This window comes from Ursus americanus, chromosome 36 (genome assembly GCF_024610735.1).
Source record: "Ursus americanus isolate L20-20 chromosome 36, mUrsAme1.1.p, whole genome shotgun sequence".
NCBI lineage: Eukaryota > Metazoa > Chordata > Mammalia > Carnivora > Ursidae > Ursus > Ursus americanus.
In genome coordinates, this window is record NC_142162.1 from 4,228,432 (window position 1) to 4,246,814 (window position 18,383).

The 18,383-nt window shown below is 38.5% G+C and overlaps 1 protein-coding gene across 5 annotated transcripts in view; it reads left to right on the forward strand.

Moving 5' to 3' along the window:
- The first annotated feature begins 819 nt into the window (after positions 1 to 819).
- The window catches only part of SLC12A1 (solute carrier family 12 member 1), an 85,945-nt gene continuing 68,381 nt past the window's right edge, over positions 820 to 18,383 (forward strand). For 3 of the 5 annotated variants that reach the window (XM_087859111.1, XM_045812144.2, XM_045812145.2), the window contains exons 1-4: positions 820 to 907; positions 2,016 to 2,645; positions 13,288 to 13,422; positions 13,578 to 13,653. In XM_087859111.1, the coding sequence (XP_087715237.1) occupies positions 2,226 to 2,645; positions 13,288 to 13,422; positions 13,578 to 13,653 (631 nt within the window). In that variant the 5' untranslated portion in view covers positions 820 to 907; positions 2,016 to 2,225. Of the gene's footprint in view, positions 908 to 2,015; positions 2,646 to 13,287; positions 13,423 to 13,577; positions 13,654 to 18,153; positions 18,250 to 18,383 lie in introns of those variants that run through there. The other 2 variants (XM_045812146.2, XM_045812147.2) reach the window with 2 other exon arrangements.

Here is an 18,383-nt window from a genome sequence, read left to right on the forward strand (position 1 = left end):
GCGTCTGCCTTCGGCTCAGGTCATGATCTCAGGGTCCTAGGATCGAGTCCCACATGGGGCTTTCTGCTCATCAGGGAGTCTGCTTCTCCCTCTCCCTCTGCCACTCCCCCTGCTTGTACTCTCTCACTCTCTCTGTCAAATAAATAAATAAAAAATCTTCAAAAAAAATAATAATCACCACTTCACAGATTTGAGCAAAAGCTTTCCCTCAACAAAACTAAGAAACAAAACTAAAAAAACTGGGTTTGATATCAATGTTTTGCCAGGTAGAGACAAAAAAGCTACTGGGAAACTTACCCACAGTCTCATTCTTGCTTGAAACAGTTTTCCCACGAGGTAGAAATATTTTCAATAAATCACTGATTCTGCATTCAAGCTGCTCACTTTCCATGCAGAGAAGAATTAAGCTAATATCTACCATAAGCAAGATAAAATCTCAAATACCATTTTCTAGTTACAAAGTGTAGAAACGATCTCTGTTAGCCCAGATTTTGCTGCACATGCTAAACAATAGGGGGTCGCCAGCAATCCTGTGAAGACAACGGGATTCCATTTATTTAGCACCAAACAGCTGAAGCACTGCGTATATTTGTTGGGTGATTACTGTCGAGCAATCCAACTCCCCTTATGAATTAAAGAAGCTTTATATGACTTCCTGTCTAAATGGATTAATGGTTTACTACTCGTTACAAGCCGAGGTAGTACTTAAGTTTCCTCAGAGCTAATGACGGGGCAGTGCCCACAGTTTTATTCCCCACCAATCACTGCTCAGTCATCTCTTTCAAGGAAGATTCTAACCAATAAGAAGAAGCCTACGATTCTGGGCTGAAAGCTAAGTGCCCCATATATGCCTGGGTGATGTTGAAACAGGTATCGCTTCCTGAGAAGAAGGCTCCTTCTGCTGGGGGTAAGTTAAACATTTCTGGGTGGGGGAAAAAAAAATCACACTTCATATTATGTCATAAAGTAGATTCTGAGGAGTGGAGTAAAGGCAAAGGATGTCAAGGACTATGATAAGGAGTGGTATATTCTATAAAAACTAAAGAGATGACAGTTTCACTTGCAAGTTGAAGTTAAGATTCTTTTTTTTTTTTTTTTCATTCAGAGAAATAGCCTAAGAACTTCAGGAGAGAGGCATGTTTTTGTCTGTATTTGTCTGTTTTTCTAAAAAGCCAAAATTTAAGGCATCAATAAAGAAATATTATTCTAATTAAAGAATGTTCTAAGATGGGCTCGTGGATTATAAAGCGATTATATAGTCTATCTCATGGTCAAATATAAGCTTCTCAATAATTTGAGACTATTTCATTAAAGGGAATCAATAGGGCATGATTATTTTACCTAAATATAGCATACAACTTTATTAAGGACTGAGATTTATTTCCTTACCCTGAATATTCATATATTTTTAAAGATTCCATGATAGCATTTGTAAGACATACAAATGTATGGGCAAATGCAAGGCTAGTAAAAGATCCAAGAATTTACAGAGCTATCTTCTTCACAGGATGTATTTTTATAAACTAATAGCATGTATTGTTTAGAAGTTTTAAAATTATTTTTAAAATTTTATAATCATCATATAATAAAATCATTATCACATAATATGTACTCATATCAATAATAAAATGCTTTGCAGTTTCAACATTTAGTACCGTCAATGAACTATGTTTCAGACTAGGAATACTCTCATCAGCTCTTACTGTACTCAGTTGGCAGAGTTATATCTTTCCTAAAATCATATTAAATCCAACTGCACTGAGTCTAAGTAAATACTGCAAACACAGATAACAGTTTAATGACTGCATTGAAAATTCTGTTTGCTGAAGCAGTTCCCCAGTTATTTATTATGGGGTTTAATTGCTCAGCTGACTAAAGTTCTTGGACAGGTGGTTTTTAATGAAACAAATTTAAAATTCTATGTCTTGTGACATAAAACTTCCCTCATAGCCCCAACCCTACTTAAATGTATTTATATTTCTTGAAACAAGTTTACTTTTCTTTTTCAATGGCAGCTTTGAAGAACATTCTGAAGATTGCATAGGAGACAATGCATCAAGAATCCACTTATTGAGTCCTTCTAAAACAAAAGCCAGGAGCTCCCTAATGTAAACACGTAGTGTTTATTTTCGGGAGGAAAGACATAGATCAAAAAAAAAAAAAAAGAAAGAAAGGCAACCATAAAGTAGACAGCTTAGTCCAAAAAAAAAAATCCACTTTGGAAGATGTCTCTGAACAACTCTTCCACTGTATTTCTGGATTCAGTGCCCGGTAATAGCAATCGCTTTCAAGTTAATGTCGTAAATGAGAGCCATGAAAGCAGTGCAGCTGTGGATGACAATGCTGACCCTCCACATTATGAGGAAACCTCTTTTGGGGATGAAACCCAGAACAGATTCAGAATCAGCTTTAGGCCTGGGAATCGGGAATGCTATGACAATTTCCTCCAAAATGGAGAAAATGCTAAAACAGATGCCAGTTTTCATGCTTATGATTCTCACACAAATACATACTACCTACAAACCTTTGGCCACAACACCGTGGATGCCGTTCCCAAGATTGAGTACTATCGCAACACAGGTAGCATCAGCGGGCCCAAGGTCAACCGACCCAGCCTGCTTGATCTTCACGAGCAACTTGCAAAGGTAAGTTTCCAGGCACAGGCAAGTATCCTCCCTTACTCCTTCAGGCGATCTCCTGCTCTTTAACAATGCTCTGAATGTCACAGTGCCTGGTGGAGAGGTCTATTCCGAACCACCCTTCTTCCTGACACGACTGTCCTTATTTCCCAATAACTAGAAAATACACACGAATGTTCACAGGCTGAGCACAGAGAATGAAAGAATTAGCTCTGAAAGTTATGCAATTTGTTGTATCTTGTTTACAGCTATCGTCTAGTCAATGCACACTTGGTTAATCATGTCAAGCTAAATACTAAGCTGGTTTTACCTTACTATTAATGTCTCCACTACAGTTGTAAAAAAAGAAAAACTCACGGGCGCTCACTGTAGTTGATACTGTAGTGCCAGCCTTTAGAGCACATGGGTAGTTTATATTCTTTAAAGACAGAGCAAAGATTCATAAGATTCAGCATTTTATCCTTTCCCATTCAAAACTTTGCCTGAGGCTCCCGAATGCACGTAAGCATGTAAAAGTAACTAAATTAAATTTAAGTACAGAAGCAACAGACGTGGCTAAACTTTTCATTATTTAAGGAATATAGCCAGGGTTCCCAAATCTGCTAGAAGCATGAGGCAGCACTTTTTCTTTTTTCTTTTTTTTTTTTAAAGATTTTATTTATTTATTCGACAGAGATAGAGACAGCCAGCAAGAGAGTGAACACAAGCAGGGGGAGTGGGAGAGAAAGAAGCAGGCTCATAGCGGAGGAGCCTGACGTGGGGCTCGATCCCATAACGCCGGGATCACGCCCTGAGCCGAAGGCAGACGCTTAACTGCTGTGCCACCCAGGCGCCCCGAGGCAGCACTTTTTCTAATCTTGAAGCACATCAGTTATAAACGCAATAGATTCGTTCTACACCTTGCTCTAAAATAGGCTGAAGCACTTTGTCTTCCTACTCTTCTGGAACACAGTTCGGAATGAATATCATTCTTTATGGTTTTAACTACTTGTTTAAAAGAATAATGAGCTGTCACATATCCGAATGCAGTTTACTTTTGCTCAAGTTTTGAGGTAAAAGAAAAAATTGACTCAAACAATTCCTTTCCTATTCATTCATTCAACATTGTTTTTAATCAAATGATTACCCACTCTGGGGAGTCTAGGACTATTGCTCTCAAGAAAGATGCTAATTAAGGTTAAAATTCCCCTTTGGTTTCTGTTCATTCTTCTTTCCACAAGGATACCCATCTCTAAAACTTACTCCCCTTGGCTACACAGAGTCCCTGACTCTGCATCCTACCACCAGAGACTGAGAGACTTCCTGAAGGGAGCCTATGCTGTGAACTCTGTGCCCTTCTCCCTTCTCCCCACCAAGCCTTACTTGTCCCAGGTACCATATTGGCAACACTCCACTGAACGGCTTGTTTCTTTAGAGGTATAAGATTTAGACTGTATCTGGGATATTTGACGTTTTCATCAAAAGAAGTTAGCAATGTGACAATGTGAGAAAAAAATGGCAGCCCCCATTAAGAATTTTGAGATGAGGGTTGATTTGAAGCTCCTGAAATCAGACTGAGGTGTCGCTTTGCTCTGCGTAGGAAGGAGGAAAGAAGAAAAGAGAAAGGGGAGAAGGAAAAGAGGGAGAAGTTGATTGCAGAAGAGAGCACAAGTTTTCAAGATATGGGAAGAGCAGGAAAAGAAATTTAGGGCATTATAAAGAGGTTTCAATTTATTCTGAAGAAGTAAAATGAGCCGAAGTTCTCTTTAAAAAGACCTGAAATTCTCTCCCACCATAACCAACCTCATGACACATGATAATTTTTAAAGCTGCATCCTTCATAAAATTGCCATCAAAATTTAAATACTCTCATTCACGTTCCTCCCCCAATTTACAACAAAACAAAATAAAACCCTAATTCCGTTAAAAAGGAGATGGAGCAAACTCACATTGTTCTTTGGACTGATGTTGAGAGAAACATAGCTTATTTACGATTCCCAAAGCCACAGTTTATGTGAATCTTTACATTAGGGGAGAAAGACTCTCAGGGAACAACGGTCGGGTTGGTTGTTCAAAAGCCATCTGAATGAACGTGGCAGAAATGCAGTAGCTGTGTTTGACAGATTGCACAGCTGTTCGCCATATCACGTTCTTTTTGAAAAGATCAAATGAGACAGAGGACTTAACTTTGACTTCCAGCACTTTTTTCTCAGCTACAAAGGAATAACAAATTAAATAGTTTAAAAATTAAGTTTAGGCCCGGGGTGCTTGGGTGGCACAGTCCATTAAGCATCAGACTCAGTTTAGGCTCAGGCCCTGATCTCAGGATCATGAGACTGAGCCTGTGTTAGACTCTGCACTTGGCACAGAATCTGCTTGAGATTCCCTCTCCCTCTCTCTCTGCCCCCCCTGCTGGTGCTCTCTCTCTCTAAAATAAATAAATAAATCTTTAAAAAAATATATTAGGTTTAGGCCCAATGCCCTGAATCATCATTCTGAGTGAATAATTTAGTAATAAGGCACTCTTTTTACGAATTTGACCCTTACTGACCAAGATACTTCAACTTGCTTCAATCGTACAGAAATAGCCACAGAGCCAAATTGGGAGCAGGATTCAAATACAACCACGGAATCCACATTCTAGGGCCCAGTTCACTTCTCCACGTGTTCTACTTCTGTGCTATCCTTCACTATCAGACATGAACAATGCAGGCCTTCTTCAATTCATCTCTTTCTTCCTTGTCAGTGAATTTGATTCTATTTCCCCTGCTTAAAAGCTTAAAAGCATATATGAAGACCTATAGTGGAATGTAGCTATGCTGCTCCCTGCTTGTGGTCCTTGACATTTTTATGGTGGTCCCTCAAACTACAACTAGGAACGATCAACAGAGTAAGCATTGTATAAGCATACTCAGACACATCACAGATTTCGTATGCAAAAAATTATAAATGATAATGTTTACTTCAACGATTTAAAAGTGGGAAGCAATTGACATAGTACCAGTGACATTTTTTTGTATCCATGATTCTAATGCTTTAAAAAGCCACATAGGAATGATACATTCACACGACATGACAGAACATATTTAGATAGAAACTATTTGGAGTCTGTGCAAATCCCAGTTATAACTTCCAACTCAGAAAAAAAATTACACAAAAAGGTTTTCCTAATAGTTGAAATAAAAAATAGATTTGAAAGACATTATTTCAAATCTCTACCTTAACTGAAACTCTAGGAGTGATACATATTGACAAAATTTGTAATCCCAATGATTTGAGATCATAGTTGAAGAAATCTTTTCATTTTCTATGTATTAAAGAGCTAAATGTCTGTACGGGTGGCTATGAATTGTGGATTTCCAAAAACTCTAGTCAAAAGCAGGGAAATAATGACTCCATCCTTTATTTTCTCTGCAATATTATACAAGCTACATAACTTCAACTGATATTGTAGGATGTTTGGGAATACGAGTTTATACGCATGTAAAGTCTAGTACATTGCCTACAATGGTTAGCAACTCAATAAATGGTTGTTGATGATGATGGTAATTTTTATATTAGCTGATTTTTATTTAAAAAAGTAAAATATACACTGATAAAATATTTCACAAGTACTAAAAAATGTATAATGAAATGTCTCTTGTCTAATATAGATTTTCAGTTATTCTCTGTAGGACAATCATTACTGGCAGTTTCTTATAAATCCTCCCAGAAATTTTCTATGCCTATACAAACATACAAATAGATCTATAAGTATCTATATTTCTATCTATCTAATTATTTGTCTGTAGTTTTTTTCAAACACATATTGAAACATACTTTACACATTGTCCTGCACTCCACTGTTCTCACTAAATAATATACATTGGAGTTCTTTCCATTTCAAAACATGTATAATGATTGTTGGACATCTGGCAAAGATTAATCTAGTATTTTTACTCTGCAAAAATATTCTACTCTTAGTGTCCAGTATAATCCTGTGGCCACCTTTTTATACACAGTTCCTAACTACAGGGCTAACTAAAATGAAACTCCTTTCAGCCTTACCAACCACCATTGTTGTTAGCGTTTCAGAAAAATATAATAATATAGAAATCAGGAATATATATAGCCTTTCTATCAAAGTCAGCATTCTCATATCATTGAAATAACTGTCTATGAAGAGTATAAAATACTATAAAAACTAAGATAGATTATTTTTAAGGAAACCAACCATTTACAAACTCAAAACAAAAACAATGGAATGACTTCACATTGGGGCTATTAGGCTGTTATCGACAAAAAGTAATTTGCGAATAAAAACCAATACACACACTCTGGTGTAAAAACAAACTTTTTATTGAGAGTTTTTTATGTATCAGACGGAGCGCTCACACTTGGCAAATTCTCATTCAATCCTTAGAACAATCCTTCAGGGTACGTACTGTTATTATTGCTATTTTATAGATAGCAAAGATTTTATAAAATCTTATGGATCCTTTGGAAGAGAAAACAAAAACTGAAGTCAATACGCTTCCAAGGTCAAGAAGCCAAGGTCATGTGTCAAATAAGCTGAACCCACATCTGCATGACTCTAGAGTCCGTGTGCTTTATCAGTACTTTCCATCCTCAGCCTGCTCTCCCACAGCGCTGCCTCAGCTCACTTGACAGCTACAGGAAATAGTGGAAGAATTCAGGCTCAAAGAAGAAATTGCCTCTCAGTTGCGATGGGCAGAACAGGAGATTCCGTTTCCTTTCTTGGGGTCTGCGCCAAAAGATCGTGTTGCTTCTCCTACAGAATTAATTGTAGGTCTCAATCATTGTCATTGTCATCATCAAAAGCATTTATTAGCCTTTTGTTTATAAGAGCTGCTGTGTAAAGTGAGTTAAAGAGATCTGACCTCTACTCTCCAGAATTTTATTTTGTATGTCAAATGGCATTGTTATGGGTAGAAATAAAGGACATGTAGTCAAATATGCAAACATTAAACCACATAAACCAAGGTATAAATGCTTATATTCTGTAAAAAGACAAATAAAAGTGTACAAATGCATTCTCTAGAAAATAACATTTTCTACCGTGCTTTGAAGTTCAAATTTGGAACTTTAGCACTCAAATTGGGGGTATCCAAAATTAGAAATATCATCAAGCCAAATAAAATAGACATGAAAATTGAGGCAATAAATTTCTTGAAGGTCAGTAAGGACCAGTGGCCACCCCTAAAATATTTGTTGGAGTGAAAATCTGCAACTAAAGACTCATTCTAATATTTGCCAGAAGTTTTAGTTGTAGTCTTTAGTATTTAGTGAGTAGAGTAGGAGTTCCCTTGAAGTATATGTGGAAAATAATAAGAATCTTTTGGTTTTATTTTCTTATGCTGTTTATTACACACATAGCTTCCTTTTGGCCTCAGTTATTAAAAATATAAGTCAATTTGTGTGTGAGCTATGTGTTTTCAGGTACAGTAAAATTACTGTGATTGTAAATTGTGACCATTGATAGTGATCTAGAGGCATGGTTTATAGAAACTGTTAAAACAAGGGGAAAAAAGTCTCATTTTCGTAATTTAAAATACTCCCCTTTATTGCCAAGGGCTAGTAAAGTACGACCATAATAACATTGATCAATAAGATATAGACATGTGATTAGACTCATGCTTTTAATTCTGAAATGAACCTTAGGAATTATCTGATTCTTACTGGGATTGGTTTAAAAAAAAAAAAATCCCAGGGTTGAAGAGATAGAAGTAGAATAATATTGGCCATATGTTGATAATTGTTGAAGCTGAGTGATAGGCACATGAGAGCTATTTATTCTCCCTACTACACCATATATTTAAATATTTCAATAATAAAAGAAAGTTTAAAACAACTGGGAGGGAATCATGTAGTCCTAAATATTTATGGAGCCATTTCTCTATGATGGGCCATCCAGAAATTAAAGGGTGAAACCTAAAAACATGTGTAATAGCAAATATTACCCAGTTAGAATTCGAAGAATAAATATATTTATTTATTTCTTCTTCGATGACAGCTAGAAAGGTATTTGTCATTTTTCTGGGGTCTGAAAAATCACACATTTTACATTAAATAAAAAAATTTATGTGACTGAAGCCTCACTAGTTTATCAATATTGAAAGGGAGAGATGGCCTTTCTTTCTTTCTTTCTTTCTTTCTTTCTTTCTTTCTTTCTTTCTTTCTTTCTTTCTTTCTTTCTTTCTAATGCACTTCATTTTACTTTCTCCGAATACTTAATGCACAGGTAAAACTTTTGGTAAATAACTAATCATTCCCTAAAGCTATGCAATTTAAAATGCATTTACGAAAGGTGGTGGGTCATCATTTATGGTAATGGAGTGTGAACAAACAAATTAATTCAAACTATGAGGGAAAAAACTGGTTTCAAGCAGCAATCATAAAACTTTTAGTCTTTGAGACTTTGGTCTCAAGAACGTGCCCCCGCCAGAAGCCTGCCAGCCACCAGGTATAGCTCACAGCCATCAAGGGCCCACAGACCCTCGACCCAAGTCTTTTCAGTACTTTGATGAAATTGACTTTATAATTGCTGTATGGGCTTACAAAGGAGGCATTTATTAAACAGTGAAACCAAGTTCTGCTTTGCCATGTTAGAAGAGAAGATGACAAACATAGAAAAATGATTTTGCCTTAGAGTAAATGACTTCAAAGTAAGATTTTCAGAAAACCCATTGGATTTTTCCTCCTTGGCAGTATCCAGGAAAGGTTAAGTAACTTGCTGGAGGACACACCCTGAATTAATTGCAGAGCTGAAACCAGATTCCAAGTCTCCTAGTTTATATGGTACAGTGATTTTTCAGCTCCCGTAAGAGAGGAAGCAATGGAAATGGCTTCTGTACTTACAAATGTACTACAGTCCTTTATAGTCAAGAGAAGAAATACACATTTAAAGGTTTTTCCCCTCTATGGCATAAATATATGAAAAACTTTGAAACTCTAGCAGGTTGAACATATTCACCTAAGAAAGAGTTGAACATCCTACATTGATTCTATTTTTGAATAGTTTTAAAAAATTATTGCCTTCCTAACTTCCGCATATGATGAGTTCCCTGACATGCCCTCATAGAATATTCCTTTTGCTTCATATTGTGATGTCCTAGTGATAAATTGAAGAACTGTTAAACTGTGCCCAGAAAAGCATCTACCAGATAGAAATGTCCATTTAAGGGGACATTTTAAATATCTTATTCATCCTTTAGTCTATTTTGTAAGATTTTTTTTTTTTTTAAACAATCATTGGTATTCTCATTAATTCAGATGTAAGGGTCACAGTTACCTCCGGAGTTCAGCCAGGAGCAAAGCAATTTCCTGGACCAAACCCTCAAGTTCAGGTTTAATCAGAAAACAGAGGTTTTATTCCCAAGATTGCCTTTAAAAAGCAAGTGACTAGGGCTCTGTCTCTCGGGAGCCCCAATTAACCGAGGAAAAGGAAATTGCCTTCTCCCTGAATGAGTAGCTGCTGATAGTCTGGCCATGAGTTCTTCATTAACTAGAATATTGACAATTTTAAACGTTTTTTTCAAATCAAGTCAAATAAATGAATTTCTTAACCAAATAATCTCTTCAACATTCATGGGCATTTTAACACATTCCTCAATTCTGTGTTCTCATTGATTTTCTAGTTACGGAAAATGAAAAGTTACATCTGAATCACTCAGCTGCCTTATGAGTATAGAATCCGTTCAGAGAAAAAAAATAGAATTTTTAATTGCCTGGAGAGAAGCCTCAAATGTTTCATCCATCTGTAATTGACTACGATGTACGGACAGGTGCTCTCCAATGGGAGAGCCCCAGCCACATGCCACTCTTGAGCCCTTGCAACATGGCTGGTGCAAATTGAGATGTGCTATCAGTGTAAACTACACACCAGCTCTCAAAGACATAGTGTGAAAAAAAAAGTAAAATATCTCATTAATATTTTTATTGATTTCATGTTGAAATAATATTTTATAGAAGTCTATTAAGTAAAATATGCTATTAAATACATTATTAAAACAGTCCATGATCGGGTTCCTCCTCCACGGTGGTAATGAATGATTGCAAGTAAGAATATGGTATTGTAGAAAAGTTAAGTACATTTTTAAAATTTAAGGGTCCAAATCTGAACCCAAGTTATTTTATTAATTTCATTTTACTTTTTTAAAAGGAGCTACTGGAAATCTTTGAATCACATACGTGACTTGCTTCTCTAGCTGGTATCTATGACCAGTTTCTGCCCTGCTCATTCAGCCTCAATTTCTGTGGACTTTGTTTATCCGTATCTTAACATTGATGTGAACATGCAAGGTCAGCTTTCAATTATTTGAGCAAATAGGGACTGAGGATACTTAGAATTAAGATATTCTTCACGTAATTGAAGACTATATTTTATTTTATTTTTAAAGATTTTATTTATTTATTCGACAGAGATAGAGACAGCCAGCAAGAGAGGGAACACAAGCAGGGGGAGTGGGAGAGGAAGAAGCAGGCTCATAACGGAAGAGCCTGATGTGGGGCTCGATCCCATAACGCCGGGATCACGCCCTGAGCCAAAGGCAGATGCTTAACCACTGTGCCACCCAGGCGCCCCTGAAGACTATATCTTAACTGTTAATTTCACTCAGTTTTACCCCCAGTGCTCTAGGAAAATAGTTAGATGATGGGACCTGAGATTCATTCTCTTCCCACTCCCTTTTTTAATGTGGGTTACACAGAGGAAACAATGAGAAATGAAATACCCTCTAGGGATGGAAGAGAAAAGAAATAGGTGGCAAGAATGGATAAGAAACGAGGTCATCTGTTCTTAGGAGATCTAAAAGTCTAAAGACTAAAAGTTTTATGATTGCTGCCTGAAAGAGATCGGGTGGCCTGAAAATCCACTTTATGGATTCAATACTATTTTTTGATGACCTGCTGTATGGTAGGCTCTTGGTTGGCATTGAGGAGAAGTAGCCCACATCCTCCAGTTAATATACCACGACTTACCACATTGAATTGCACTGGTTACCCAAGTGTCATACTAGTCTGGAAAAAAACCTTGTGGGAAAACAAAGTTGGAAGAAATCCTTATTTACATAGAGAAGTAGAAGAACATGGAGACAAGAAGTCAGTCACTTGGAGCAAACAGCCCAAATTAGAAGCAGCTTACGGTGGGTATGCTAATGATACATCAAAGCCCAAAGAAGCAATAAACCTTGAGCATAGCAAGGACAAGAACTTTGATCACCTTCAAATAAAGTCCTTTTAATAAATACCGAATACCTATTTCCCACCAGTCCCATTTTAGAGGGGAAAAATTTGTCCTTGTCCGAGCCTTCTTAGCAAGTGATGTGGGAACACAATATCCCAGCCTTAAACCAATTTAGACCACTTAAATAGAATAAAGTTGCTCTTTAATCACGATAATTAAGCGCTGAATCTAAAAGACGTCCCCAGTGGTTTCCACCCCTTACTGGAAAAGACTGTTTTTGGGGAACTCAGTGGGTAACTCAGTCTAACCATTAGAGTCAGGTAGGTGCCAGATGGGCTAAATTAAGTGGGTGCATCTGAAATTAAAATTATTCAAAGTCCTATCTAAAAGAGAAATTAGAGTTGCTCTTAACTGGAGAGAAACAGAGCTATTTCCTTCTCCTATTAAATTCAGATTATCCTACTGACAAGGAAGGTCTTCAAAATCAGGTCACAAAAACCACTAACTAAGCTTTTGACATTTTTTATACAACTTACTTCTTATTTCTACTCAGCCTACCTTTTTAGTAGTCAGTCACTCATGAGACTTCCTACCCTCTGTACAATACTACCAGCACATCCAGCAATTTTCAGGCAAAGACATATCGAATCTGAAAGAAACGTCGTCTATAGGAATAGCATTCTTGTCGCCAGATAGTATCTCTAAATCTTTTTAGAACTGTAACCCTTTTCTTCTTGTTTTTAAAGAAAGCGCTTCTCCGTGTTCTTTCATTCAGTCTTCTTAAAGATGATGATTAGAGAAGTTTCATTATCATTATTTGAAGTGAATAAAGTAAAGCCCAGGGAGGTTAATGGGAAGAAGTCCAGTGAGTCCACATCAATGACCTTAACCTCTTACCACCACGCCTCGAAGACCCCCATTCACTTTGATAGGCTTTCCACCCTGCCTTTACTTTCTTTTTCTCTCCTTTGTTCTTTTTGTATTCTAAACGTACCCAAATCTAACCGGTTTCTTTTAGGTAATATTTTCACCAGTAGAAAAACTGCCCAAGCTCCTTTTCCACCCTAGCAGTCTTGCTGGGCCTGAAATCACTCACAAAACGAACCCATCAGCTCCCCGGGGCAAAAAAATAATTACCGTATTCAAAGGCTAGACGGTGTTTCCTTTTTGAGTGTGTCTAAAATTTGATGTCAATTGTTTTTTTTTTTTAAAGATTTTATTTATTTATTCGACAGAGATAGAGACAGCCAGCAAGAGAGCGAACACAAGCAGGGGGAGTGGGAGAGGAAGAAGCAGGCTCATAGCGGAGGAGCCTGGTGTGGGGCTCGATCCCAGATCGCCGGGATCACGCCCTGAGCCGAAGGCAGATGCTTAACCGCTGTGCCACCCAGGCACCCCTGATGTCAATTGTTTTGATTTGCCTTTGAAAGTTTTATGGGTCCCTGTGTTGACCAAATATTGTTTTTACTACCTGTAAAAATGCAGAACATAGCCGTGGCGCCGGGTTCGGCTGACAGGGTCGCTAACGGTGATGGGATGCCTGGAGATGAAGAAGCTGAACCCAAGGAAGGGGAGGATAAAGCCGGCGCCGTGAAGTTTGGATGGGTGAAAGGTGTGCTGGTGAGAAAGCTCCTATGCTTCCAAATGGAATCCATTCGTTCAGAGTCCTCGGGCACTCGGTGTTAGCAAAGCCTGGAGAGCAGAGTTACAGAGAGGGCTGGGTTTTGTCCCATTGTCATGTCTCACGTCCCTTTCAATGCTCCGTCAACCCACAGGTAAGATGCATGCTGAACATCTGGGGTGTCATGCTGTTCATTCGCCTGTCCTGGATCGTTGGAGAAGCTGGAATTGGTAAGCATGTTTCCCCGCGCCCCGTCTATAGTTTTCAATGTCAACGATAAACTCCATAAGCAACTTGTTTTGACCATTAATGCTGAAGGTGAGATGAAGGTCACAGAAATAATCTGCCCTCCGGCTCTTTTACTTTGCCTCTTTGACAGTGTTTGTCAGAGAGGAAAGGTGAAGCGTTAACTTGTGGGAGACTGGAATTTTCCAGCTCGCTAGCTAACCAGATAAATACTCAAGCAAATATTTCTATCTTTTCATTGCATTTTAGATGTACAGAAATACAGATATATATATTCATATATAAATATGAACATATGAATATATACGAATAGTACTATTCATATTTGGGGACATACTGACATTTGTGCATCCCCCCTTATGATTATTGGCAAAATTTCGCTCAACAAAAATAGCTTGTGGGGAAAGTGGTAACAATGTGACTGGACTAATGCTGAATGAGTTGAACATTTTCCAAAGAGAATAATTGTGTCACTTTCACGTACCGGTGGTAAGAAAACAAAGGTTAATAAAATATTGCCAGATAGAGGCTTAAAAATAATAGATAAAATGACTAAGATAACATATATAACTATTACTAATTTTTCTAATGGAAAATGCATGATGTTGCAATTCTTTTGAGTGATTATAGATGATATTTTATTTAAGATATCATTTCCCGTGGCAAGGCTTTTTTTAATCGAGAGTATATTGGCAAAATTTATATGAAAAATCTATTTGAATTTTATCAAAGTGCCTGATTTAATGAATGATCAAAATTAATGATGTTCTACTCTGTATATGGGAAATACATGATAGAGCCACTTTTGGAGAAGACCTTATAAATCATTAGTATCAAGAACGTAGAGGTTCAGAAGTGCTCTTAGATACTGCTCCAGAATGTATCTCAATTCACATTTAAAGGTGCTTGGTGATTATTTATTGCCTTTGCCCCCCAAAACATATGGAGCATCACCAGAAGACTGACTCCCACCAAGAAAGGGCTGATCTGTAAATTCAAACAGGGGAACCCGTTCCCATCATTCGTCCACGTTTCCTGTTTGGCAACTGCTGGGTTGTTGACAAAGGGCTGCTTGCCAGCTTTATGATGCGTATCAGATGAATGCTGATAGCCGCAGGGTCCAAAATAAGTATATGCAGTTCCATGGAAAATCTGCATCTTAATATTGCCAAGTGTTTGCTCTAGGGTTTCATGCAAAATTAGTTTTTTAAGGGCAGTTTAGTAACTCATTGAGATCATCAAGCAACATTAGTTTGTTTGGAGGTGTGAGAGTAGCCAAGGGCAAGAGTAATTCTTTCTAATGCAACTTATTTAACATCCATGTGTTTGGGCAATAATCTGAACTTTAATCAGATCTTACATTATTCTTCTCAGGTTCGTGCTTATTGCAAAATCGCAAAATACGAAGAACCCTATCTTGTGCTAAACCATATTATACTTTCAGACATCAGTATTGTTTTAATAAGGACGTTTTATTTAAGTAGTCATACCCTACTTTCAATGGGTGTCTAGCGGGTTTTCCTTTGAATGAAGGTTGGTTTGCCGCTGTTGTTTTAGTTCTCCGAAAGCAGACGTTAGTGAGTTGTAGAAACTTATTACCACCCTTGCTCAGTTTCCCTGGCCTTTGCTGTGAACTTAAAGCTAAATGAGTTATGTCACCTTCTGGGTCCTATTTGGAGCCCCCTTATTGGGTCAGGAAAGAAGCGCATCCAAGTAGTAGTGGGGATAGTTTGGGGAAGAAACCTGAATACACTTGCAAGAGGAGATCCTGGGAACAAAGCCAGAAGGAAGCTGGAGCCACGAGTCACAGTAGCTACAGCCCTCGGGTAACCATTCTAAGGCCATGAGTTTGGGCTATTTTTTCCCCAAAAGCAAATGGTAGAATAAGCCACTAATGCCATTGACTTGTCCTTCTCTGTCTCGGAGACTTTGGCTGGGGCAAGATAGTTTCAAATAAACATCAGGCATGGAAGAAGGGTATGAAACAGGTATGACCTAAAGCAAGTCATTTACACTCCATGAGTTTCATTTTCTCAACTGAAAATGAAGGAGCTGGATTGTTTCCCAATCAATTCTTTGAAGATAAATGTAAAGAACCTTGCTGTCTCGGCAGACACAAACTGAGATAGGCTAGGGCCAGTGCAGTAGTCTTCAGACTGTGGGGTGCCTAAGAATGACCTGGGAAGTTGGTGACAAAACCACAGAGTCCTAGCATTCACTTTGAAAGATTCCAACTCAGTGGGTCTGGGCATTTTTAATAAACACTTCACGTCTTTCCCGAAGTGGGTGGTTCAAGGACCTCGCTTGGAGAAAACTATAAACTAAATGTTCTCGAAGCTGCCTCTTACCCTGGGATTTTATGTTTGATTGTGAGAAAAAAGCAAATCTCTTGCTGTTTAAATGTATAAAAACTTTGTTCCAGGATTTCAAATGGTTTACAGAAATATATACGATGCAAAAGAACCAATAAGTATTGTTGGGAAAAAAGAAGCAAAGGGAAAATAAGGGTAGGGAAATAATCAGAGTAGGTTTAATGTCCTGAAATGCAAACTGTATGGTTCTGTATAGTTCTTGGGGTGAGCTAAACATTTGACATCGAAGGTCCTCAAAACAAAATCAGAAGCAAAATAGTGTGCAAAAGAGGAAATTACCTGTAAGGGTGCAAAGAACTGAGGCCACATGGTGACGTAGACGTGATGTTCACCACAGGATGCCTGCAGTAGATGCGAAGAATTTAGTGCAACTATTTCTTACAACACCAAACTTTAAGTGTCTGTAGGGACGGAAGCACTACGGTCCAAGTTCCGTCTCATGCCTACAGTTGGCCTCTTCCTGCTGCCCTTCAAACTGTAAAATAGCCTCGAGACTTCTTTTAGAGCCAGGATATAGCTGGGAGCATCAAGAGAGGTAGCCTCCAATGCCTTGTTTCCATTTCCGTCTGTCCTTCCTCTCCTTCTACTTCCCCTTCTCCCAGGGCATGGCCAGAGGGATCGCAGCCTCTCTAGACGACTACTGTTCTAATTATCCCTGGAACAAGAGAGCCTGCCAACAACAATTATGAAGCATCCACTTGATGTGGGGGAGCACACCAAACAGACCCAGGGGAGAGCATTCTGGCTACAGCCAGGGTGATTTAGTGCCTGTGACCCCAAACTTCTTTCTGTAACACTGACAACAGACAGCCTAACAAGAGAAAACGATCGGAAGCTTATTAACTTTACACATCGTGTATACACGTGAGAAGACTCGGTGATGAGTAATTCAAAGGAGTGGGCTTACGCAGCATTTTAACAAGAGAGCAGGACTTTTTTAAGAGAAGTCACAAGACAAAAGGAAAGGACTGAGTTTCTAGGCTGGCAGATCGCGGAAAGGCAGACTAACGTGGGGGGACCAACAGAAAAGAAGTGTGTCATGGTTTCCTGTGGTGTGACTCCAGCTGATAAGGGTCTAGAGTTGGCTCTGATAATTAACTTCTGTCCTTCCTGGTATAGAGGAAAGTGGAGCCACTTTACGAACTTATGTCTAGTTTTTAGGCAAATAGGGGGAAGTATCTGCTTTTTTTTCCTGTTGCCTGTAGCTCACACTAATTTTTCTGCTAAAGTGGTACATTTTGGGTGGCAGATGCTGCTAGCCTTCAGTATCCTCCTGACTGTGTGTTTCCTGAAGCTGAAAGCAGCCTTCCTTTCTCTGAATTCCAGGTTACCACCTTCTCCCTCCTAGAATCATTGACCTTCTGCCCTGTAGAATCCTTGAGGGCAGCTTTTTTCATTTCGTTTTATTTGTTCCTTGCATTTCTCTTGCTACCTGACACCTGGCTGGATGTATAGTAGGCTTTCAATAAACAACGACGCTTATAACTATTGTGGACATGGACCAAAAAGCAGGGCCACTCCTGTGTACCGGGTTCTACTCACTGTGCTAGCCACTTTCCACATGTATTCTTTCTAATTCCATTGCCGTTTTTGGCTCAGAGAATAAGTAACTTGCCAGAGGTCACGTAGCCCATAAATGAATGTAGTTCCATTTGTTTCTTCCCACTTTACGTACCTGCCGGATGAACAATTTGTTATATTGTATGTCATTTTCCACTCCCACACAACCCAATGGACATAAAAAGATATTTACATGGAAGGATGAACATTTACTCTCCAGTTATATGAGCCGCTTGGAATTGTATGGGCCAATTATTATGTTTGTAGGTGTCTAGAACAGCATAAAAAGTGGGGTTCCCATTGAATTTTGACCAGCCATCGTTCAGTTGTGGGCAATTCTCACTGCACATCTTAGCTGTTCGGTTTCTAGGATCTGTGCCGCTAAAGGCAGAAAACGTCAAAGCTGAGCAGTTACTCTGGTGATTTCCAGGCCAACTCGTTAATTCCGATGCGGTCCTTCGGTGATTACCCCAGATGTGCCGGCTTTTATGTAAACGATCTAATGGATTGTTCCACTGTTTAACTGCCTTTATTTCTCCTCTCTCAACTGAGGTCTTGGTGTGATTATCATCGGCTTAGCCGTGACAGTGACTGGTATCACTGGTTTATCCACCTCTGCTATTGCCACAAATGGATATGTCAGAGGAGGTAATTAAACTTGTGACCCGCACGATCGTTTGTAAGGTAAAGGCAACACAGTTCACCACTGACCTTTCTGGAGTGCTTTCAAAGGTAATCCAAGTTGGTTCCTTTTTTTCTCCTCCAGGCAAGAGAGATGCAAG